Source organism: Poromitra crassiceps (genome assembly GCF_964638095.1).
Source record: "Poromitra crassiceps genome assembly, chromosome: 5".
Taxonomy (NCBI): Eukaryota; Metazoa; Chordata; class Actinopteri; order Beryciformes; family Melamphaidae; genus Poromitra; species Poromitra crassiceps.
This window is the reverse complement of record NC_139642.1, coordinates 39,933,591-39,958,592: the sequence shown is the minus strand read 5'-3', so window position 1 is coordinate 39,958,592 and position 25,002 is coordinate 39,933,591. Positions and strand designations below refer to the sequence as shown.

The 25,002-nt window shown below is 42.0% G+C and overlaps 1 protein-coding gene across 1 annotated transcript; it reads left to right on the top strand.

Moving 5' to 3' along the window:
* postnb (periostin, osteoblast specific factor b) lies at window positions 1–23,419 on the top strand. Its single transcript, XM_083637848.1, has 22 exons — window positions 1–135; window positions 750–848; window positions 8,025–8,089; window positions 8,364–8,521; window positions 9,575–9,739; window positions 10,250–10,396; window positions 11,816–11,957; window positions 13,573–13,785; window positions 13,998–14,132; window positions 15,753–15,901; window positions 16,159–16,295; window positions 16,874–17,004; window positions 17,997–18,127; window positions 19,231–19,333; window positions 19,463–19,530; window positions 19,997–20,042; window positions 20,148–20,168; window positions 21,618–21,812; window positions 22,089–22,136; window positions 22,925–22,981; window positions 23,075–23,110; window positions 23,210–23,419. Exons 1-22 carry the CDS (start codon window positions 17–19, stop codon window positions 23,245–23,247), a joined length of 2,403 nt encoding a protein of 800 aa, XP_083493974.1. The 5' UTR covers window positions 1–16; the 3' UTR covers window positions 23,248–23,419.
* The last annotated feature ends 1,583 nt before the right edge of the window (window positions 23,420–25,002 follow it).

Genomic DNA, 25,002 nt, shown 5'->3' with positions numbered 1-25,002 from the left:
GGCTAAGAAACTAAGGATGAAGCTCCTTTTTGTAGCTGCCTTTGCACTGTTTGTGCTGTCTAGCATTGACAAGGCTGACTCCTCAGCTTATGACAAAATAGTGGCCCACAGTCGCATCAGGGCAAGAAAAGAGGGGTAAGTGTATCATCTTTATTATTTTATTATTATTTATTTATTGTTATTGTTATAATTATTTATTATTATTATTAATTATTATTATTATTACTATTTCCTTTTTTGTGTTTTCTCCAGTACATTGACATCTTTGAAATTGCATGCATGCAGTGGTATTGAGCCTTGAGCATGGGAGGTTTCAATATTTTGTTCCTCCTTTTTGACATCTTTATTGGTGTCATGCTACTGAGCATGTCTAGAGATGTGTCAATGGACATTTGTCTACTGTACTGCATACATGTAGCATGTGTGATGTGAAATTTGCAATGAAATCAAATCAATGTGTAGTGACTTTTTTCTCCTTTTTGTTTCTTTTTAATGCATTGTTCATTTGTGAAATATGGAATGAGCCTGAATGACAATGTAATTCCCTTACAAAAGGTGTTTCCCAGCAGGGATAGCTGTCAAATCATTATTCAAATATGACTACAGCAGTTTATTACCTGACAGTGGTAGTTGCCAAATCATTATTCGTCTGTGTCGTTTCAGACCCAGCAGGGCTGGGTCTGTTTTTGTTTTTACCTGTAAATGTATGCTTCATCTCTTCTTTTTTTACCCATGGTTCTCCTCCTCAGACCTAATGTCTGCGCTCTCCAGCAAGTCATGGGGACCAAGAAGAAGTACTTTAGCACTTGCCGTAATTGGTACCAAGGGGCCATCTGTGGAAAGAAAGCGTAAGTGTTGTTTTATGATTCCAGCGGGGCAAGTTGTTTCCTGTATTCAAAGGTGAACGTTACAAGGAAATCCAGGTGCCAAAAGGTGAACCTGAGACTCACTGCAGTCATTTAAAAAAAAGATAGTATATGCATATTCCAGTTCAATCTTTGCTTCTTATTCATGATTTAAGGCTTTCATGGAGACTTGGATGTTCCCATAGAGATGTCTGTTATCTTACTTTGAATAAAACTACCGCTCAGAATGAAAAACACATTTTTGAACCCTGCCCCAACCCCTTTGTACTCAAGAATGCCAGTGCTAACCAGGGGTTCTCAAACTCTTTTTTTTTTTTTTTTTTTTCTTCAGTAGGCGTACCGTACCCCCTTTCACTGATTTCTGAATCCAAGTACCCCCTTTACCCAGCTACAACATTTTGCTTAGAAAACTGCAAGAGGAAACTATAGCATGTGAGGCAATGCATGAATGAATGATAAACCACCTTTTGAAGAATATAACATTACAAAATAAAAAATGGAGTGAAAGAGTGCAATTAGTGTCTCCTGAGCAGATTCATTTTTACATTTCATTTATTCTCATGATTTATACTTATATTTTAGCATTTTCCCCTTTCTCTCAAGTACCCTCTGTAGTCCTCCACGCACACACATACCCCTAGGGGTACACCTACCCCACTTTGGGAACCACTGTTTAAACTGTAGGTTAGTGTTTTTATAACTTGGGAAGCTTGGTTGTCGTTGGATGCCACAATGGTGAACCACTCATTCCATTATTAGCTGCGGCTACCATTTGTCAACTCTATACATGGAAAAGAGTTCAGCTCAAACATAATCTACTGTGCAACCTATCAGTGTCATATTGTTCCAGCCTCCTCAGTGCTTTTGTTTATACATGGATCCAAGCCAGGCCCACATTACAGTCTCACACACACTTACAGTTTCCTTCTACTGTTGCTTCAGTTAGCACTGCGTACTACACCATGACTGAACTCCACTCACTGAACTTGGCAAAAGCTAATGTTGGAAACACAGCCAAAGAATGTTATCTATTTCAATGGGAGTCTAAGGCTTGCACTCGTAGGAGTGTGCACAACACATTGTATTCACGTGGAAAACCTAGATTCACACTTCTGCTTACGCGGCTGTAATGTCTCAAGTGCTTCTATAAGGGCATTATTAGCATTTTGGAGTTTTATAGCTTGTATATGCCTACAAACATTTCTCAGAGGCAGAGCTTTGATTGGCTGAATTAAACCTCAGTGGCGCAGAGCCAAAGAACCAAAGTTTTCCAGAGCACATGTTGGCCAACTGCCAAACTTGAATGGTGAAGAAGGAACTCTGGTCAAAATAAAAATAATAAAATGTAATTATTTTTATTTATTTTTCATGTTTTGATGACCATAGCATTTGTGATCTTAGCTACAGGCTAATAATAATAACAATACATGGCATTTATATGGGGTGATCTCGCAATTCCGAAGTGTCGGCATTCCGATCATTGACTTCTACGCTTTTCTAGGCGGCCCTTTTTATCTCCAAAAAAGGTTTCGCCATTGCGAAAGATATTAGGTCCGCCTTTCCGACATAGCATCTTGAGTTATTTAGCCTACAGGGGTGGGAGAGGTTAGGTTCTGGGGGAGGTTAGGTTTAGGCGTGGGGGGTGGGAGAGGTTAGGTTTAGGGTTAGGGTCTGCAGGAGGTTAGGTTTAGGCATGGGGGGTTGGAGAGGTTAGGTTTAGACGTGGGGGCTGGGAGAGGTTAGCTCCAGCCAGTCCCCCGGGTTAGGGTTAGGGTATTTCGGAGTGCCGACATTTCGGAATGCTGAGGTGTCCCCCATTTATATAGTGCCTTTCTAGAACTCAAAGCTTAACAATATACTGTAAAGGGGCGGGGTTAATGAGACAACAGAGAGACAAACAGTGGACAAACAACACAGGCACAGAAGGATGGATGGGGACAGGGGGGCTAAGAGAAGGCAATGGAGAAGAGATGGGTCTTGAGGCGGTATTGAAAGACTGTGAGGTACTCAGAGTCTCTGATGTCTTGGGGGAGGGAGTTCCAGAGCCTGGGAGCTGCCCTGGAGAAGGCTCTGTCCCCGAAATTGCGGAGGTTGGACTTGGGGGTGGAGAGGTCGACAGAGGTGGATCTGTGCGACCTTGAGGGTTGGTAAGGGTAGAGAAGGTCGGTGAGATATGGGGGGGGGGGCAGTTGGTGAAGGGCTTTGTATGTGACGAGGAGGATTTTATAGTTGATCCGGTAGGAGATGGGAAGCCAGTGCAGTTCTTTTAAAACTGGGGTGATGTGGTGCCAAGATTCGGTGTTGGTCAGAAGTCGGGCGGCTGCTACAGGCTAGTATGGCTAATGAATTTGGAAGGACAGGTAGGCTAACTGGCTAACCTTTGAAATGTTTCAGTTAGTAGCAAGAGTGTGAGGCTTCATAATATTACAAACTATATAGAGGGCACTCTGTATAGAGTGCATACATCCACCAAGGTTCTGTGGTGTTTACGTGAATCCGTTTGGTGCCTTTTTGTGATTGACCACGCCCCCTTTGGCCAGTGGGTATGGAAAATGAATCCGTTCTAAGTTGGCCCATGACCTACTTTTCTCCAAAGTTTCATGCAAATCCATTTCATAACTTTTTTTTTTTTATACTTTTTTCCCCCATTTTTTATAGAACAATATACAAACAAGACAAACAGGCTCAGACACAGGAAAAGAAAAGGAAAAAAGAAAAAAAACAAACATACATACGTCATTAACATTCAACAATATAACATGCTATCAGCCGCATAAGGTGCTTATGTGTTTATAAAACATATTGTGTACCTGGGATCCCGCCTAAGGGGTCCATTGGATACCAACTGGGCGAGCCATCCATCATCCCCAACCTCAGTCACTTATCATTCCTAACCTCGTCAAAGTAGGTCAAAAACGGGTCCCAGATATCTGACAACCTTTTAAGGTTGTCAGATATCTCAGATGGAGATATCTACAGATGGAGAGACTCAGGGACCTGAGTCTCTCCATCTGTAGAACAGAGATCATGTCCATCAGCCACACCCGAAAAGAAGGCAAAGAGGAGGACTTCCACTCCTTCAGAATAAGCCTTTTGGCGACAGTTGTCCCCAGTGTCAGAGATTGTTGTACAGCCGTGGGGAAGTTCAGAGAGGACTCAGAGCAGCCAAAGACGGCGAGTTCTGCCTTCGGCTGTAGGGTCATTTTGTAAGCCTTGGAGTACCAGTCAAATATTTTGGCCCAGAATCCCGTTAATGAAGGGCAGAACCAAAAGGCATGAGATAGTGTGCCCTCTGACGCCTGACACCTGTCACACAGTGGCGAGACAGAAGGGAAGATCCTGTGCAGTTGCTGGAGTAGTGAAGATGATGAGTGACCTTAAATTGAATCAGCTGGTGTCTGCTATTAACTGCGCAGAGTTGTACCAGAGACAGACTTCTTTCCCATATAATATCAGATAAATCAATACCAAGTTCCCCCTGCCATGCTTCCTTAATCTTCTCAGTAGAGGCTGTGTTACGGTTGTCAAACAGACATACAAATCTAGAAATAAGATGCTTGGAGTGAGGAGGGCCCAGCAATACATCGAAAAAAGCATGTTCGCTTGGAAGTGCTTCAAAGGCGTGAATCTTGGATCGAACATAATTTCTGATTTGCAGGAACCTAAGCCAGTTCGTGCCCGGCAACCCAAACTTCCTCTTCAGCAGATCAAAGGATTCAAAATTACCATCTATGTATAGGTCTTTGATGGAAACTAGCCCCTTCTCACTCCAGGCGTTTCATAACTTTTTGACATATCCTGCGGACAAACAGAGACAAGCAGGCAAAAACATGACCTGAAGGTGATAATGAATTAGAACTAATCTCTTATGTCTTGCCTTATTCACTGGGCTTCAGTCTAACATTAGCCTATTCCGCCTATTGATGTTTCACTCAACCAATTAGATTATTTCTGCCTTCAGAGCAGCTCTACCTCTGACACATGTTTTTAAGTAAAACTCTGATCTGCCCATTAGTAATGGGTTAAATTGGAATAAACAAATCCATTTTATCCATTTACCCACATATACTAGCCTATGTGTTTGACGAATTTATTATCATTCTCAGTAAATCAGATATTTTATAAAGATGCTTACTAATCAGAATTTTCCAGCTCCATGGCCAGACAGCCGGAGTCTGGGTTCCCTCTGTGTGGGAAAGCAGAGAATGTTTTGCTGACTCTGCATCAGTGGGACTTGTGTGATCTCATCCAATCCGTCCAACTTCATTTAAGTCAGATGCAAATACAACTGTAAGAGAGTGGCAGTTAGCCATGAGCCAGGAGCCTGGCCTCAGACAGCCTCGATCTGTTCTCCTCCACGCTGTCTGAGCTGTGCATGACGGGCACGCCGCAGCTTGGTCTCTTTTATTGAAGGAAACACGTCTCTGCTTGAAGCTTTGTCTTTCTAGCCAAGGTCTCCATGTTTGTCATAAATAATTATCACCCATTACTCTCTGTCTACTTAAGGTTGCTATGCAATATACTTGAGATAGAATTATTTTATTGATGGGGCATCTGGGTAGTGTAGAGGTAAAAGCACTCGCCCTTGACCGCGGATACCCAGGTTCATTTCCCAGCAGCGGTACTTCCGGCCTGGCCAGACGTTCCTCCAGGCACAATTGGCCATGTCTGTGGGTGCCTCATCTGGTCAGTCGGGGCACGTGTTCAGGGGGGAACATGCAACACAGAACAAGTTGGGGTAAATATAATGTGATCCTTCCAACGCACTACGTCCTGCCGATGAAACTCCCCACTGTCAGGTGAAAAGAAGCGGCTGGCGACTGCACACGCATTGGAGGAGGCATGTAGTCTAGAGGGGGTGGAGCAATGACGGGACAGCAGGGGCAATTGGCCAAGTACAATTGGGGAGAAAATGGGAAGAAAACTGGGTTTAAATTTAATATTTTTCTTTCACTATAACCCAAAATGTATAAATAATTATAGGCTAAGTGTTGGTAATCTGATCGCTGTATTTCAATGGGCAAGTTTAACTGATTACAGTGATGTGCTACATGTATTTTCCCATCCTATTATGCGTTAGTTGTTAACCCTGCTGACAGAGGCACCGCTGTCTCTTTTGAACTACAGCACACGTGTGGAGCATTTCTGCTGTGAAGATTTCACAGGGGAACTGCTGATGAAGACAAACCACTAAACCTTTTAGAAACTTCAGCGCTCGCCGCAGAGAAATTGCATCCATCCATCTTCTGTCTCTCTTCAATAACTTGTGTGTAGAACCAGGCCAATGTGTACATCAGCCTAGACCTGTTTTATGGTCATAAGAGGATGTTTAACATCATTATCATGGTTCACTCCATGCATCACCAAGTACGCTACAATGCTACTTGTTGCACTATGCCAACAATTTATGAAACAGTTGAAAATGAATTGATTACTAATCAGGCCCGGCGTTGGGGGGCTGGCCTGACCGGGCCGGGCCCCCCCATTCCCCAAACTGGCCCCCCCATTTGGGGGGGGGGGGGGGGGGGCTAAAAACTTTTTCTGTTTTTCGGTTTTAAAGTTTAAAACGGAATCTGGCTGTCATTAGGCATTGATTAACTGAATGCTATTGCTAACTGTTACTTTGAACATCCATTTGCAATGATTCTGGCTGGATATTAACTATTGTAAATTTGTCACAATGAATGCGATTTGTGCACAATGTGTAAATACATTTAATATTAATTGTTTAGGCCTAATTATTTGTAAAGTCACAACGCATTAGAGATGTGTGTAGTTCTTCATAGATTTAGCCTCTTCATTTTGCTCTCAAATGCACCAGGTTGACGAATTTTATTTTAAAATGTACAAAATCTTCGTCCGGGGGAGAATCCCCCCGGACTCTCCTTGGGTAGCTTGGCCCCCCCAAGCTAGGGACAGGCCCCCTCTGTAATTTGGGTCTGGAGCCGGGCCTGTTACTAATACTAACAGAAACCTTGGTCATCATCACCAATAAGTTGATGTTTCCCAGCTATACGCTGCAAAATGTTGTTTAAATCTTCAGAAAGTGGACATTGTGTTTACCTTAATTGATATGAGCTGAAAAATTGTTATAGGTAGCGGGGTAATAGGTAATGGGAATAGCTTCCCGTGGAGGTTGGGGATTTCTGACTATAAAACATGCTGGGAAGTCTACCATAACGAACTCTCTAGCCAACTCTGTACTCATGTGGTATTGTTCTTGTCTAATAGCTTTGTACTCACGTGGTGTTTACTTTTTGTGGGAGTTTTTATTTGTTTTTTTATTGTTGCATAATTACCAGGGGTGACGTATAAATCTTATCCCAACAGTTTGGTTTTCCATGTACAAGTCAATGCTTTACAGTACAATGCTATACTTCTAACATGTTGAAACCTGCTGACACGAGGGGTAAAGTCTTTCTTTATATCTAACGGCTGCACCTTGGATTTTACTGTCCTCCTCACAAACCTGATTTATGACTAATAGGTCCAGTCCTGTTAAGGAGGAGAGGAGGCATGGCCTCTCACATGTTCGTCCTGCAAAAACACAGTTATCTTTATACCAAATTTCTAGAAAATCCACTTCCAATATTTTACTTCTTAAAAGACTGCTGTAAAACTATACGAAGTGCACAAGGTGCCAGCTTTGCTATGTCATTAATGTAAATGTAATGATGTTCTTTTTCGGTTTAGTGCAAACTGTTTCCATACAGACTTTGTGGCAGCAGCTGAAATGTTCCCTATCCTGACCAAGATTTCCGAATACTCAAAACTTCCCAATCACTGCAATTTTTCAAGAGCAAAATAAAGTCTCTGAGGTTAACCAAATGTCGACTGTAGGCCAAACTAATTGTTTGGCTTCAAAGTAGAGGCCTTGGTAGTATAAATCCTGGAGGGTAATGGTGGCATAATCCTGGAGGCACCCTTTCCATTGGGTTTTGGCCCGAGTCATGGGACCACATGGCCTGTTTGGCTAATGCAAGAGATAATGAGTAACATCTGGAAACACAGAATACACAGGAGCAACATTAAATGATGAGTCAGCTCAAAACATGGCAGGAAAAGATGTCTCACACTGCTGTAGGCTACTGAGATGCCTTGCACACAGCTGTATAGCTCTAACCTCACATTCATGATCTGTGTGTGTCTCGCCTGCAGGACTGTGCTGTACGAATGTTGCCCAGGATACATGAAGCTGGATGGGATGCGTGGTTGCCCTGCAGGTACAATATGTAATGCGGTCACAATGTATTTGATGTATAGAGGTTAGACAAGGCCATAACATTCGAATGAAGAGCAGCCATGCATTGATTGAAAACTACCTCCTAAAATTTAGATTTTTTTTTCAAAGATTTTGAATTTCTATTTTAACTTCTCATTTTAAATTATTTTTTATTTTAATTTTTTATACTAGTTTCAGACATTTTAAATCTCTATTTTCATAAAGACAGGGTCCCATCATGTAGTTATTATGCTGATAGTATATTTCTTCCTCAGTGGCCCCAATTGACAATGTGTATGGCACCTTGGGTCTGGTGAGGGCCACCTCCACCCAGAGCTACTCTGACATCTCCAAGCTGAGGCCGGAGATTGAGGGATCTGGGTCCTACACCTTCTTCGCCCCCAGCAACGATGCCTGGGACCTTTTGGATGAAGTAAGTCAAGGACAATCAAAAAGTTGTGGGACCTCTGACCAAAAGTTTTTTGGTTTCCTCTAATTTCAGGAAAAACATCAACAAGAAGTAGATGAGGAATAGTTAATGTGTAGAACACTATAATACACACACACACACACACACACACACACACACACACACACACACACACACAGTATAAGATAATCATTAGCAATGCCAGCCAAGGCAGCCATTATACAACACACACAACACAACACGTCAACTAGACATTTGTACCGTTCTCAAATCAGCATAACAGCACACCTACAGTATGAGTCATAGCAGTGCTCAAATGAAAAAATGCCTCATCACTAAAGTATTACTCCGCCGATCTGTTCAGCAGCCAACACCATTATCACATTCCATTAACTGCCAACACCTGTGCAAAAACCAGCAGCTGGCCTACTCAACAGGGACTATTTCTTGTCTAATAGAAATGGAAATAACACTTTTTTTCTTCCTTTTTTGTTAACTGTTGTAATCACAATATTGCACAAGAGGGTGTGCTTTACCGTCATTATTGGCATGACTGATGCGGCAGGACCGAGGTGCTTTTTTTCTTCTTCATTTTTTTAAGAAGAATACACGAACAAGATAAATGAAACGAACAGGCGCAGACACAGGAAAAGAAAAGAAAAAAACATACATATCGACATTCAATATTACAACATGGTGCTACGAGCCACATAAGGTGCTTATCTGCTTGTAGGAGATATTGTGCATGGGATCTCACACAAGGGGTCCATGAAAAACCAGCTGGGCGAGTCATCGCCCCTAACCTCAGTCACTTGTCATAACCTCGTCAGAGTAGGCCAAACGGGTCCCAGGTAGTTGAGAATCTCTTAAGCGAGTTGGCTCTCAGGAACCTGAGTCTCTCCATCTGTATAACAGAGATCATGAGTGAGTGGATGTACCATTGACACACAATGACAAATTATATTTTTCAAGTGCATTGGGAGATGTGGTTGAGCCTTGATACAGACATCCTTCCATTTGTCAAACAGTTTTTATCTTCTTTTCTCTACCTTACAGGAAATGAAGAGTGCGTTGGTCAGCAATGTCAACATCGAGCTGTACAACGCTCTCCATTACCACATGGCTAACAAACGCTTCTTGACCAAAGACATGAAGGATGGCATGACAATCACCTCCATGTACAATGACCTGGGCCTCTTCATCAACCATTACTCCAATGGGGTGAGTGGGATCCTGTGAGCACTGACGCTGGGGAGCAGTGGTTTCCAATGATATATTGTGAGCACTTATACCACGTTCATGACAATTCAGAATGCAGGGAAAAATGGGCTCCGACCTGTAAAAAAATGAATTTAACGGTCGTTGAGGTCCGAATTACAGGTCAGAAATTCTGGTATCATTTTGAGCTCCGATTTGTCCGAGTTGACGTGATAAAAGTGTTTGTTGACGTCATTTGAGGTGTAATTATGCAATATGTGATTATATTGTTGGTTTAGATGTCGCTCTGATTATAGCAATATGTTGAAGTCAACAGCTATTTTACCAATGAAATTAACTAGCTGTGTATGTTTTTGTAACTCCGACCGTCTCCGAGTTAAAAATGGCATGAACGCAACTGTTCCGGGGGTTGGAAAAAATCCTAATTGAACGTTGTGCTCCGAGTTGTCTTGAATGCGGTATTACTCTCACTGGTTTCCAGTGGTGTAACACTGAAGCTTGTGCTGTGTGCAGGTGGTGACTGTGAACTGTGCCAGGATCATCCATGGAAACCAGGTTGCCACCAACGGGGTTGTGCACGTCATTGACCGTGTCATCAGTGCCGTGGGAAACACCATCCAGGACGTCATCGAGGTCGACGACGACCTGACAACTCTGAGTGTGAGTATTGTGCAGATGGTCACCATTAAAAATAATACAGTAATTACAGAAAAACGTCAGATAGAAGTAGATGGAATATGGAATGTCTTAGAATAATGCTACAAAAAAGATCCCTTGTGCCATAATCCATGGTGAGTATTCTTATAGATGGCCAATTCAGAGTTTAATAAAATGCTATAGTACCTTAGAAAACATCAGGCTATACCGTCATAAAGGACTATAATACCATTGGCCATAATAATAACTAGAGAGTAGCCTACATACTTCCACCAACTTTTCTAGAAAGTTTTGTGGTGTGGCATGAATCCTTTTGGAAGGTAGGTGCCTTCTTGTGATTGGCCACGCCCATTACCATGCCCCCTTTTGGCCAGTGGGCGTGGAAAGTTAATCAGTGCCTATGACCAACATTTCTACAAAGTTTTGTGGTGTTACGTGAATCCGTTTGGAAGTTAAGCACCTTTTTGTGATTGGCCACGACCATTGTCATGCCCCCTTTTGGCCAGTGGGTATGGGAACTTAATCAATTCAAAGTTGTTGCCCCCCTTCCCCATTTTCAAAAATGTTATTAAAGGATAAATGCCTTGAGATGCAGCATCTAGTTTTTGAAGTTGACGCATGACCCACTTTTCTACAAAGTTTTGTGCAAATCCTTTCATAACTTTTTAAGATATCCTGCCGACAAACAAACAAACAGACAAACGGGGGCGAAAACATAACTTCAACTTCGTTGACGAGGTACTGTAATTAAGTTGAATGAAAACAAAAGAGTAAAAAAAAAAATATAGGAATCATGTAATATGAGATCAACAGAACTAGAACAGAGATCCTCGCACTTCCACGGAATTTGGGAAGTCTGCGTTTAGTTATTATGCTCCATGGTCCTGGAATCAGCTCCAGAAAGATGCAAACCTGGATCCCCTCATCCCTCTGGGTGGTTTTAAAAGTCTGCTGCAGTCTTTAAAAACTGAAGTTTGTAGCTGTGTTACTTGAGATTGTACACTGTGTAATTTGTTAATTTGCATGTACCGGTAATTCCTTGTGTTTTTATTTTGTGTTGTATTGTTGTAACTTCTGTTTGCTACCTTCTTGGCCAGGGCTCCCTCGTAAAAGAGATTAAAATATCAATGGGACTCACCTGGTTAAATAAAGGATAAATAAATAAATAAATAAAATAAAACAACAAAAAACCAGATGGAACTATAAGTGTGTGCTAAACCACATGAACGCCCAGGCCCCAGACAGACAGAGGTGTGAAGCCCAAGCAGAGAGCACATGCATGGCAACACAACTCAGCAGTCCACATATCCACCTCTCTCATCTGCTTAGGCTGTAAGCTAACTCTGGCTGGCCTCGATTCTATTCTACTCTATTATTGTATAGTGAAGTTTGTCAGAATGCTGTTTTGGATTGTCTGTCTAGGAGGTGGCTCTTGAATCTGGTTTGTTGGACATGCTGGGCCAGCCGGGACAGTACACTCTCTTTGCCCCCACCAACGACGCTTTTGAGAGAATGGGCCGTGACGTGCTGGAAAGACTGAAGAGCGACAAGGGTGTCCTCCAAGGTAAACCATATAGTCTATTCTCAGAGATTTATACCAGCTTCATGGAATGCCTGGTACATATACAGTACAATATACAGTACAGCTTTAAACCGCGCAGTGGAGACTTTGAGACTTTATGAGACTGTAGGCGATATCCACACTGAGGCCACATTTACTGTATATTTAATAATGAAGGTACAGGAAAAGAAAGGCAATGGTTCCCCGGAGACATGTTTGCCGGAATGAGTCACCCATAAATCTTTTTTTTTTTTGCACATGTTCAACTGTTTCCTATTCAAAACAGATGAAACCACAATGGACGATGGATGTGGAATTCTCAGACAGTTGGCAAGCTGTACATAACAGAGTTGTGCCGGACTCAGCCGACAGCCGGAAAGTTGTAAAAATAGGTTTCTGGTTTCAAATCTTGCATGAAATTGTGAGCGGGAAAGTCAGACAAAGCAGACAAATAATTTGACACTTGTTATGTATTTAGTTTTAAGCTATAAGTGACATGCGTGTCTATCCATTTGAACTGGAGGTGAGCCTGAGATAAGCATGAAATGTAGCTTAGGCCCCTCCCCCGGCTCAACAAATCCCGGAGCGGACTTTTGAGTTGAAACTGGAGTGAATGAAGTTGCGCAAACATGCACCGCTTAGTTACTTCAACACCCAGGTGTTATGTACAGTACAAGTAGATCAGGATACATACTGTATACTCTAGGTTAAAAAACAATCAAACATTGTAATCATACAGAGCAAGTTGGTGCCTGTGCATATACAATGGCTGTGGATTGTTGAAAACTCATAGGAACAAAATAGAAAAGGAAAAGTGAATCATCTCAAAATTAATTTCTGATAAATTCCGATTAGTGTTACTGTAAAGCTGTAAAGCAGGAAACAGCTGCTTCGTTGAGCCAGCGTGCCAAATTGGCAGCAGTTCACCCCAAGCCCTTTTATTAGGGCCGCAGCTTGCGATCATGTGAGACGTCAGACCATTTCACACAGTCTTAGAGAATCGTGAGGAAACCAAGAGTCTCCTCACTCAGGGACCCAAGGGATCCAAAGGGTCTGGGGGTTGCCAGTGCTTTATGTCATCAAACACTGCATTCAAACACTAGAAAAGTACAGAACACAGCCCAGGCAGCCCACTGACCTACTCAAATACAAATCTATTTCTTCCAAATGACCACAACTTTCTCTACAGTATCTAAATATTACAGTGAGCAGCATCAAAGCATGAAAACTTTACACTACCAGTCAAAAGCCTGGACCCACCGGATTGAATGTACTATGTTTTTCATTCTCTTAAAGCCATTTTGATCAAATGGTTTATGCTGGTTTTTTATGCTGGTTTTAGACAGATATAAATAGTGACGTTGAAGGCTACTGTATGTATGAATTTCTTTCCAAAGCCTTTGCCTTCTTTGGGCGACTACTTTAAAGAATCTAAAATATAAGATACTGTAGTTTTGGTCTTTTTTGTCTCCACATATTTCATTTGTGTTATTTCATAGTTCTGATGTATTTATTATTATTCTACAATGTGCGAAAATAGTAAAAAATAAAATAGAAAAAGGCATTAGCTCCAAACTTTTGACTGGTAGTGTAAACCAGACCAACTTTGCGTTTGCAGCTCTGCTGAATTTCCATCTCCTGAAGTCGGTCCAGTGTTCCGAGGCTATCATGACCGGCACCTCCTACGAGACCCTGGAGGGCCACAACATCGAGATCGGCTGCGACGGTGACAGCCTCACGGTCAACGGCGTCAAGATGGTGTTGAAGAAGGACATCGTCACCACCAATGGTGTCATCCACCTCATTGACCAAGTGCTCATGCCTGACTCAGGTTAGACGCACATCTCTGTTGCTTTAGCAGATTCCAGTGGGACAGGATCACTGCATGAATTGCTTGAGGTGTTTTTGTTTGTTTGGTGGTGGTGGTTGTTGTTGTTGTTGTTGTTGTTGTTGTTGTTGTTGTTGTTGTTGTTGTTGTTGTTGTTGTTGTTGTTTTAAGTAATCCCAATTCTAATGTTGTGGGGATTCCCTGTGCCCTCTAAGCTAAGCAGGTGATGGAACTGATCAGCACTTCCCAGTCAACCTTCGGTGACATGGTGTCTGAGTTGGGCCTGTCTGCAGCCATGAGAGCGGATACTGAGTACACTTTGCTGGCTCCCCCCAATTCTGTCTTCACTGGTGAGTCACATAGGTCTCTCTCTCTCTCTCTCTCTCTCTCTCTCTCTCTGATATCAGACGGAATTGTCAACTCGTTTCACTTCATTTCATCTTCAGTCTGACATTGCCTCCACTCTACCTGTTTTCTGTGGGGATGGGGATTTGATTTTCCCTAACAATCACTAGAGACTTGTTTATTTACTTGTTCATTTTATTTAGTGTAACTTATGTTAAGGGCTTGCCCAGGGGTGGAGGCAGGATTTGAACCCACGATCGCCCGCTTCCAAAGCGCACGTGCTAACTGCAACAACAAGAGAGCTAGCTCCCTTGGCAGAGCTGGTTAATGTGCCTTTATAGTCGGGGGAGTATATTAAAAGTGCTATTGAACGTGCATTACAGACCAGTGTAGCAGCACAGTGCAATTCAGTCCATTATAGCAGCATGTCCCGGCTTACCAATGATGATGTTGATTGGTATAGTTCTGTCTCAGCACAATCTATACTTTTCCTCATAGTAGCTCTGGAACGTTGGGCAAAAACGAATGCAAGGTCAATGGGGTCACGCTTCTCTATGTACAAATTCACTTTGTGTGCACTGTGGAGGAAATTTCAGTGAGCTTCAGTCAGCTTTTACATACAGGAGCACGCGTCCATTGATACAATATAGCAAGGTATTTTCCACAGAATTTTTAAACAACAGATAAGAAAGGTTATGCAAAAGATGTTGCTATATCACCACAGTGTTAGTCCCGCCTGTGGCGCTGATTGGCTAATCATTAGTCCCCCTCTGGTGCTCATTGTGGTCATTTTTCAATGGAGAAACCGCTGCTGCATGTCACCATGCCAGACCACAATCAGTCAACTCAAAGGCCTGGACGCAGGCAATCTCTCTCCCTCTGTCTCTGTCTCAGCAGGTGGTTCAATATACACTATGCTTCCAAACTCAGCCACAGTCTGCAAAATAGGGGATTTATTTTTTCTTTATTTTGCTTTCATGCTGACTCACAAGTCAGTACAGTAGATTTATGCACATATATGGCACTCCAGGGGAATGACTGTTGGATTGGGGGCATTGCTGAAGCTTTATGCCATGTAAGACCAAATAATACACCCGCATCCACTCCCCCAGAGCATTCCAGAGAGAGCAAGAGACAGACAGACAGACACACACACACACAGACAGACAGACAGACAGACAGACAGACAGACAGACAGACAGACAGACAGACAGAGATGGCTTGCTCCTCAATTAGTTGAAGCAGTGTTTTGGGTAACAAGTAGGCCAAAGCCATTTTTTAACAGATTATTAAAGTGCAGATTGTAAGCTTATATTGAACCTGAAAATAGTTGAAGATATAATAATGCTTATTTGAATGCTCATACTCCTAAAACAACATTCAGAGAAAATCGGCCTAAACAAGATTAGTTTGCTAACCAATTCTAAGTATTTAGTGATCCTAAAACTGTTGTTTGTTATAACATCTAAACTTGTGTAATATATATATATATATATATATATATATATATATATATATATATATATATATATATATATATATATATATATATATATATATATATATATATAATAGTGAAAAACGTTATGCTGAATGGGAGATGTAAAATATTATTTCTTCTACAGATGAAGTAATGTCCATGGACCAGAGGTTGCTCAGGATTATCCTGGAGAGCCATGTCCTGAAGAGAAAGATTGTTCTGGGCGAGTTGTACAATGGCCAGCAGCTGGAGACCATCGGAGGAAAGTTTCTGAGGGTCTTCATTTATCGCACAGTAAGTCCTCTTCTTTTCTCTTCTCTTCTCTTCTTTTCTTTTCTTTTCTTTTCTTTTCTTTTCTTTTCTTTTCTTTTCTTTTCTTTTCTTTTCTCTTCTCTTCTCTTCTCTGAAGCTGTGCCAAAAATAGTGGCTGAATTCCACTAAACACATGCTACATATATTATCCCTGTCGTTTTAACTATCGATCAGCATGTCCTTTTAAGAGGATCCATCATGTCCATGTCCTGTCTGTGACCTGCGGATGGTTTCTGCAGGCGGTGTGCATTGAGAATTCCTGCATGATCAGAGGCAGTAAAGAAGGAAGCAACGGAGCCCTTCACCTCATGAGGATCCTCCTGAAACCAGCAGAGAAAGGCATGTTCGAGATCCTGACGGAAAATGGGGGCTTCAAGTAAGTGCGGTGAGATGTTGATGAAGGTGGACTGGAGATTTAAAATGTAGTATAATACTCTAACCACATATTTCTGTATCTTTCCGTTAAATAAACACGGCACACGCAGTATGGGAATGAGAAAGTGCTGGCCTTGCATTATGTCAGCCCTCAGTGGTTACCATTAGGGATGCACCGATATGAAAATTTTGGCCGATGCCGATAACCGATATTAACATTGCTGTTATGGCCGATAACCGATATTTACCGATGTCGATATGATCTGTATAAAACTACATTTTTATGATCATCACATTTTGTACATACTGAAAAACACATGTTAACACTGAATTTGAAAAAGTTATGCATTTCTTTATTTGCAAAGCCTTTGGAAAAGCCCATAAATCATAGATTTACTGCATTATTTCATATCAATGTGAAGAATTTGGCTGATAATGATAACCGATATTAACATTGCAACATCTGACCGATATGTTAAAAAATGACCAACATCGGCCGATACCGATATGATTGCCGATATATCGTGCATCCCTAGTTTCCATAGCAGCCAAGTAACGGTTTTCTTCTCTGTGCTGCAGGATCTTTTTGTCCCTGCTAGAAGCCGCTGGCTTGACTGACCTGCTGAAACAGGAAGGAGATTTCACTCTGTTTGCTCCCAGCGATAAAGCTTTCGCCAGTGTGAGCCAAAGAGATTTGGCCTTGTTGAAGGGTAAGTGTCCCACACACTCTCCCTCCATCTTTTAATGGGGTTACATTGATCTATGCTTTTTACGGAAGAGAAATAGAGCTCAATAGTGACTGCTCACTTTTTCACGGCTCCGGTTCCTCCGGTTCCAGGAAGTGAATTCCCCGTTCATTTCTCCATAGACTTTTTGGAAAATCCTTATATAGAGTTTTAACCCTGGAACCAGGGTGCCCCCGAGCTGCTTAGGAACCCACAAGCAGGTCCTGACTGTACTCTCAAGAACGGCACCCGGATAGTGGTGGTGCAGATGATGGTGGACAAGGTGGTTGAAAGTGAGATTTCTGTAGGGACAAACAAGGTGAAAGGATCTTCCTGCCAAGAATTCCTCACCATGACCAAGAGAATGACCGAGTTGGCATCTACCTACCTCAGCCAGTGTTTACTCATGGCCAGCTCTACACAGCCTTCTCCAGGGGAAAGCAAGCCAGCAGCATGAAAGTCCTTATTGAAGGTGATGAGGAGGGAATAACAGACAATATAATCTATAAGGAGCTGCTGTAATCCTGTACTCATACAAACATTTCCATAACTGCGCCAATGGCACATCATCTCCAGAGGCTCCTCCCTAGAAATCGAGCATGCGCAGCGCGCAAGATTTCTAGTAATACTTTGTAAACCTTGTACTGTAATACGTTGCCATGCATGATTATACACATTTATAAAGTTTCTTATGCATGTGCTCTTAATGCATTATAATAGACATGACCTTAATAGAAAGTGTTCATGAATTCTGAGAATGAAGTCAGAATTCTGAGACTCTGACTTTCTTATTTCTCAGAAGAATTCTCACTTTTATCTCAGAATTCTGACTTTAAAGTCAGAACTCAAATAACATTTCCAGATGTGGCCATAATCCTCTTCCATAGAGCTTATGTTGCATTGTGAAAATCAAAATTGCACACAATAAATGAATAACTAAACTGTAATATGTTTGTTTTTGCCATTCTGTGTTTCAGGTGACATAAATGCCCTTAGAACCATCCTTCTGTATCACTTCAATAATGGCGTCTTCATTGGTGGAGGTTTGGAGACTGGTGTGACAAACCTCCTCAAGTCTCTCCAGGGCAGCAACCTCAGAGTGTTGTTTGTAAGTACCTACTGTAGAAATCCATCTTAAATCAACACACTGTACACCTGAAAAAAAACTATTTTAGCCCTTTGTAATGTTCAAATAGTAAGGTGTAAAAATAAATAAATCATCTAGATTATTAAGTGACCAAGTTGTTTTTACTGCATTCTCAGTAACCCAGAGTAAAATCCTTCCTGTCTATGATAATATTAAAATCAGACCGATATCAGCAAATATCATTATGTTGTTTTTGTGTGGTTAAGATTACTATTACTATGTAATTATATAGAGTCTTGATTTTGAAAATCGATGTCCTCAGTCGGCCTTTAATGTTACTCACCAACACTAGTACTTCCCAGAGAGATGTTGACTTGAGACTTGGTGACTGAGAGATGTTGACTTGAGACTTGGTGACTTGGACTCAAATCGATTCAAGTCACTGTTTTGATGACTTGCGACATGACAAAAAATAAATGACAAGACTTGTGACTTGACTCGGATGACTTGTTTGTGTCGTCAGTTTAAATATTAGAGTGCACACTGGGAATGCATTGTTATGATTGGCCATGCTCCTCCTTATGGCATTGTCATGATTGGATACCTGGCTGGCAGTCAGCGTCGCTATGGCAACACACTCAACAGCAGTCAAGCTCCTCACTGGACCTTTTTTTCCCCAAGGAGAAGGCACTCATTACATTAGTAGTTTAAGTCGTCATAGCATAAGTCGTTACTGTTACACACTGTTACGCTCTGTTAGACTACTTATATATATATAAGTATATATACTTATTATAATATATATTATGTTTTTTATAATAATACAAATTAAATTAATTGTTATACTTTTTGAACAGCTTAGATAATTGACCAAAATATCACTATTAGACTGTTACTTATACCTTGTCTTTTCTCTTTATCCTATTATAAGAATGCAAAGTCTCTGTGAGTGAGTGAGTGAGTGAGTGAGTGAGTGAGTGAGTGAGTGAGTGAGTGAGTGAGTGAGTGAGTGAGTGAGTGGAGCGGGGGTGTGTGTGTGGGGGGGGGGTTCCGGGGAAAGTGACTTGGGACTTGACTTGCCTTAACTAAGGACTCGACTTTGTGTTCTTGTCTATCCCCCTCAGGCAAACAACAGTATGCAAGTGAATTCTGTCCGAGTTCCTCAGTCTGATATCATGGCCACGAATGGAGTCCTTCACTTCGTCGACAGTCTCTTGTATCCCGGAGGTATGATTTCACTCTATCATGTTCAGTTCCATCCCTTTTGTAAAGCTGTAAGATGCACTCCGGATATTGTTTTTATTTCCAGCTGTTTTAATAAGCCTGGTGTGGTTAACGCCCTATGCTTTCATGTAGATATCCCTGTTGGAAGCCAGGGGCTCCTTGGGCTGTTGCGGAGGCTCATCACTTACATCCAGATCAAGGTGTTGTTTTATTATTTAAAATGTTTTAAGGGCTTGTTATTTTGTTTTCATTGGCTTCTTATCATTGAAGAGGCGTGATTGATGGACAGAGTTAGGCACTTGTGCGTGTGCAGGTGCCTTTTTCATTCTTCTTCATTCTTTTTGACAGTTCTGTCAAGATATAATTTATGTCATGTTACGTGTCTTAGGACAACAAGATCACACTTGAATCTGGTAAAAGACCCTCTTTGTAGGGCCTTAAGTGGTTTCCTGTGTAATAACACATTGGTTTGCATGAGTGAGTTGGGCTGTGGGCTTGGCTTATAATGAATATTTTCTGCATCTTCATGGACCTTGTCCTCCAGCATTTATTTTGTAAAAGTCTTCTATACCTAACCCAGCCATATGACCATGCAGGTTTTTATGCATGTCTACGATAAGAGCTCTAACAAATTCTGCTAATGGATCCTTACCTTTTTATTTACAGTACATTTCAGGATTCAGATATCAGGAAATTCCCCTTACATTTATGAGTAAGTCACAATATTATAATACTTTTTTTCTCTCTGTGCAATACAGCATCTTCATCTCCTATGAGGCATTTTTAATAATTACTTTATATCTCCTGTTTTTATTAGAGAGGATCGTCATCCAGGAAGGTACAGTAAATGATGATTACTAAGTATCATCATCATGTGATTCCTAATCAAAACAGTTTGACAGATTGTGTCAAGTGAGTAACAATTTGGCAAGCATAGCATACTGGCTGTTGAGTTGAGACAGGTACTTATTACTAACAGCCTTTTTGTTCATTCAGATGCAGGCACACATGCATACACAAGCACACACTGGTAGGTAGGCCAGTTCATAACAGACAACTGAAGTACGGGGGGAAGGGGGGGGGGGGGGGGGGGTCATGGTCAGGGTGGGGTTAGACTAGGGTGGGGTAAATCCCCCTGTTCTCTCCATACAGCATAATTAGCATTTAGCTGCTAGCCCAGCCCAGGCAGACACGGTCAGGGATTTAACCCCCGCAGTAAACGCTCATCTGAACAGACCTCTTGTGTTCTGCTCTAGAAGTAGTTTAGAGCCGCAGCACCGTCCTTTGGTGAGTCAGCCCATTGAGATATATGGGCGGTTTTACCCCACTTGCCGTATAACATTTTGTGGGCGTTCCCACAAAGACCGACTGTCTCTATGGTCCGACAGTCAAGCCCGACCTGAGTGCTCATACTGTACGTGTAAAATAGAAAATAAGACTGCTTGTCTGCCCCTGCTGACCGTTCTGGCTATTCAACATTGTCAATAAAGTTGCGTTTGAACACTCCCAGGCAGAAAGCTCTCCCTCTCTCTCACACATATCTTGCCTAGGTCCAGACCTTCAAACAGAGTTGAGTTGGCAGCTCTTGTTGACAACTCAGTCTGAATATTAGGCTAACACATATCAGCTGCACCAACAAACTTCACAAGCTACACTAACAAAAGCCGTTAGATCAATCAGAACCAAACAAAAATAGGCAGCTGAAGATCAACAACTTCTTCCTGCCAACGTGTCTCGTTCATATTGGAGGAGTCATCAAAGAGGCATGCTGTTTGCTGCAGCTTGACCAACGTGTCAGGAGCATCTATGGTCAGGAGCATCTATGGTCAGGAGCATCTATGGTCAGGCACGGTGAGCGAAAAGCATGGAGAAAAGACACTGAGCGGGGAATCGACTCGCAGCTCTGCTTCAACTGTGTCTGTGCGAGAGCCTGACGACGGTTAACCAACATTTCTGACATGTCAGAAATTCATCCGAGCATCCCAACGGCTCACAAATTGGAAACAAACCACATAGATGTCCTTAGTTTCTCTAAACCAATGTTCTTCATGGTGGAACCAAGTTCAGGTCTTTGGCATGGCAGCCAGCTGGGAGCGCCAATTTAAGGTCACTGCCACTGTAAACCCTTTCAGATCCGGTGAAATGTTGCATGTAAATGACAAGTTCTCTGTACCAAGGGGCAATGGTCTGCTGGTTGATGACATGTCCTGTCATTCCAAGTAATTCCTTTGGTAAATATTTTGTAATGTCATGTTTTGAAAGCTGCCTTGTGTTTTTATTTTTTCAGTTCCCGAGGTGACCAAAGTGACTCGAGTTATCCATATTGGGGAACCCACCATCACTAAGGTGACCAGGGTCATCGAGGGTGCACCCACCATCACTAAGGTGACGAGGGTCATCGAGGGTGCACCCACCATCACTAAGGTGACCAGGGTCATCGAGGGTGAACCCACCATCACCAAAGTCACCAGGGTTGTCTCAGGTAAATCCTTTTTTACTTCAATCTGTATAGAGTATAGGCCCTTTTCACAGCAACCGTTTTGAGGTGGGGAAGCAGGGCAAACAAATGTGCAACCAATACCATTAATATGTTTCCACTCCATTGAGGTGTTCCAGTGCCAGGGCCCTCATTAATGCTATTGGTTACACCTGTGTTTAGCCTTCTTTTACACTCAAAACAGCTTCTGTAAGAAGGGCGTATACAACACTTTACGACCACTTAAACATCTTAACAACTTATGATTGCTATCGTCTGCAGGCCCTCAGTACTCACTCAGCAGTGGCACCACCAACATACAGCTGGAAGGTCAGTAGAAGAAAAAAAAAAAAGACACATAAACTCAAGGATAATTCAGGATCATTCTGGTTTCAACCCTAGCCATCTTTTCCTAGCTTTTGCCATCATGATGATTGATTGTGTTCAAAATGTAGTCTCTTATCCTCTTATACACTGTGGAGCTTTCTGTCATTGTAGTTTTCAGGGAGTGCTGCTCTCGATTACACACCCAGAGGGCCAGAACAAGCTCCAACCTAAAGTGATGAAAACAGTTCCTATCAACACAAGCAAAGCAGTGGGACCTGCCTAAAGCCAATTTTCTGATTATCCATGCCCTTTAAATTGCAATTTCCTGGAGGGACTGGTAAATTATGTTATTTTAACTCGACTGAGCTACTGTACAGTCGTTGGCAAGTAGGTCGTTCAGGTACTGTAATGCCGCATTCACATCGTATCAGATAAGATGTCATATCAGATACTGTACATACTATGAACTGCCAACTAGGAAAAATGTTTTCCATTATTACCCTCCGTGTGTCGGGTTCCTGGCAGGGATGCTTCCACAAATGTCAGTGTCACTCGGTTGCTAGATTCTTGTTAATTTGGGGATTGCACTGGCGCACTGTGTGTGTATTGAAAGCTGTGCTCCCACTCGGACCCTGCAAACATGAGTTTTCTTTTTTTTTTTTTTTACATAATCATCAGGATGGTAAAAACGTTGAGAATATTGGAATTATCCTCTAAGGTGTACTTGTTTGTACAGTGCAGCTATGAAAATGTTACAGTATCACTTTAAGGGCGTTTTCCTCCCTCCTCAGGAGCTGACCTTTCCCAATTTGGAGGGAACCCACAGCTCGTTCAGGAGTTCATTCAGGGTGAGATCCGTATCTAATGCAGTATGCACATCTCACTGACTGGCCAAGAATGACATAATGAATATGACTTATACTGTATGTTTGCCTCCGCAGGAGCTCCAAGAAAAGTCACTGGCCGAAAAGTTGTCGGTAAAGAATAGTTCCGTCAGCATCACAAAATGACTGTTATTTATTGAAAATGACATTTGTTTACCCTTCTATCTTTGATCCTGTTTCCTTTATCACCAGCTGGAAGGAGGAGGACAAAAGTGACTAGAACTGACTAGAACGTGGACTAAGAATGGATAGATCAGAATGCGGAAGTTGTAAAGACAAAGAGGGATACGCAATGATGCTAGTGATTGTTCATACTGGGTTTATACACTCTGAATGTCAGTGTTTTTTTTAAATACTGTAAGTGGTATAACCGACCGAAATAAAAACCATTTTGATAAACAATTTAATGGTGCTTCCAATGTATACCTAATGTGAGGGTGCAATGTCCGACAAGAGTTTTACAGTATAAACTACTGCTTCAGTGTATGTAAATAGTCTTTAAATGGGGATTTGGGCATGACTTTAAACACATGGATCAAGTCAGGGTAGCAATAAAATCTTTCAAATCCAAGCTTTTAGGGTAGCTATAAAAACTATGCTATGCCTTTGCTAGAGGTGAAGGTTGGTGCAAGGAGATTTTTACTAGATGTTTGGAAAGATTTTATAATTGATCTCAGCATGATAAAAGATTTTGGGGTGCACACATTCATTGGGGGGAGGGGGGACTTTTATTAGAATGTTGTTTTCAGACTGTACCATTCTTTTAATTTCAGTAAACAGAGTCTAAAAGATAAGGAGTCTGCGTCTTGTATTTCTGAGTAACAGGGCTATAAAATGGCTGGACGACATAATTCATCATTTTACATGGCCCATTATTCTATCCCGGTGGACAGAAAAACAGTTTGACAGCTTTTGGAAGTGGAAATTATGCAAAATCAAAAACAAATCTATTCATTTTCATTTGGTTTAATACTCATAAAGAACTCTCTCTTCCATTTTGTGTGCAAAGTGTTTCCATATGAAACAACTTTGCTTGAGAAAAGGCTTGGAGCATACTGATAACATGGGTCTTTAAATTAAAAACATGTAATCACATTAGCTACCTAATCACATTAGGCGGGTGTAGCTCAGGAGGTAGAGCGGGTCGTCCACTAATCGCTTTGGATAAAAGAGGTCGGTGGTTCGATTCCCGCCTCCTCCAGTCTGCATGTTGAAGTGTCCTTGGGCAAGATACTGAACCCCAAATTGCTCCCGATGGTGTGCCAGCACCCTGCGTGGTAGCCTGCCGCCATCGGTGTATGAATGGGTGAATGTACCTACTGATTGTAAAGCGCTTTGGATAAAAGCGCTATATAAATGCAGGCCATTTACCATTTATGTGTCCTGATGAGTGGTGTCAAGGGTGGACCCAAGTGCAGACAACGGCAGGAGGCAGATGAAGTCAAAACCCAACTTATTAATGTAGCAACAGGTAACATGGAACATCATAGCATGGACAGAACACATGAACTGATGACCGGACAATGACTGACCAGGGCCAGGAACTAATACACACGCACAGGGAGTATCATTACACATATGGCAAACAGCTGACAAGCCACAGACTAGAGACTTTACATATATCTGCTAGACCTAGACAGTGAATCAGAGACAGAGGAAAAGTGTGACAAGGTAGAACAGGAGTCACAATCATGACAGGACCCCACTCACGGTGAAGTCATTCTGTCACGTTCTTGGTGTGGTGAGGACCCAAACGCAGGACATGAAGGAAGCAGGATTCAGGATAACAAAAAGGGTTTACTGAAGTTCTCCAACAAGTATCTTGTATCACAACGAGTCTGGCCCCAACTCTGCTGTAATTCAGCCCATGTGCAGAACTCTATACATTGCTGAGTTTATTGGTTGAGATAAAACGGGGTGACAATCAGAGCCACTGCCAACATTGCAACATAAGAAAACAACAACACTAAATGTAATTGCCTATA

Excerpts from the sequence above, each read along its gene's own strand:
- postnb (XM_083637848.1), top strand. The coding sequence starts at position 17 with ATGAAGCTCCTTTTTGTAGCTGCCTTTGCACTGTTTGTGCTGTCTAGC. Across the intron at positions 136-749 it reads ATCAGGGCAAGAAAAGAGGG|ACCTAATGTCTGCGCTCTCC; the intron begins GTAAGTGTATCA and ends TCTCCTCCTCAG. Across the intron at positions 11,958-13,572 it reads CGACAAGGGTGTCCTCCAAG|CTCTGCTGAATTTCCATCTC; the intron begins GTAAACCATATA and ends TTGCGTTTGCAG.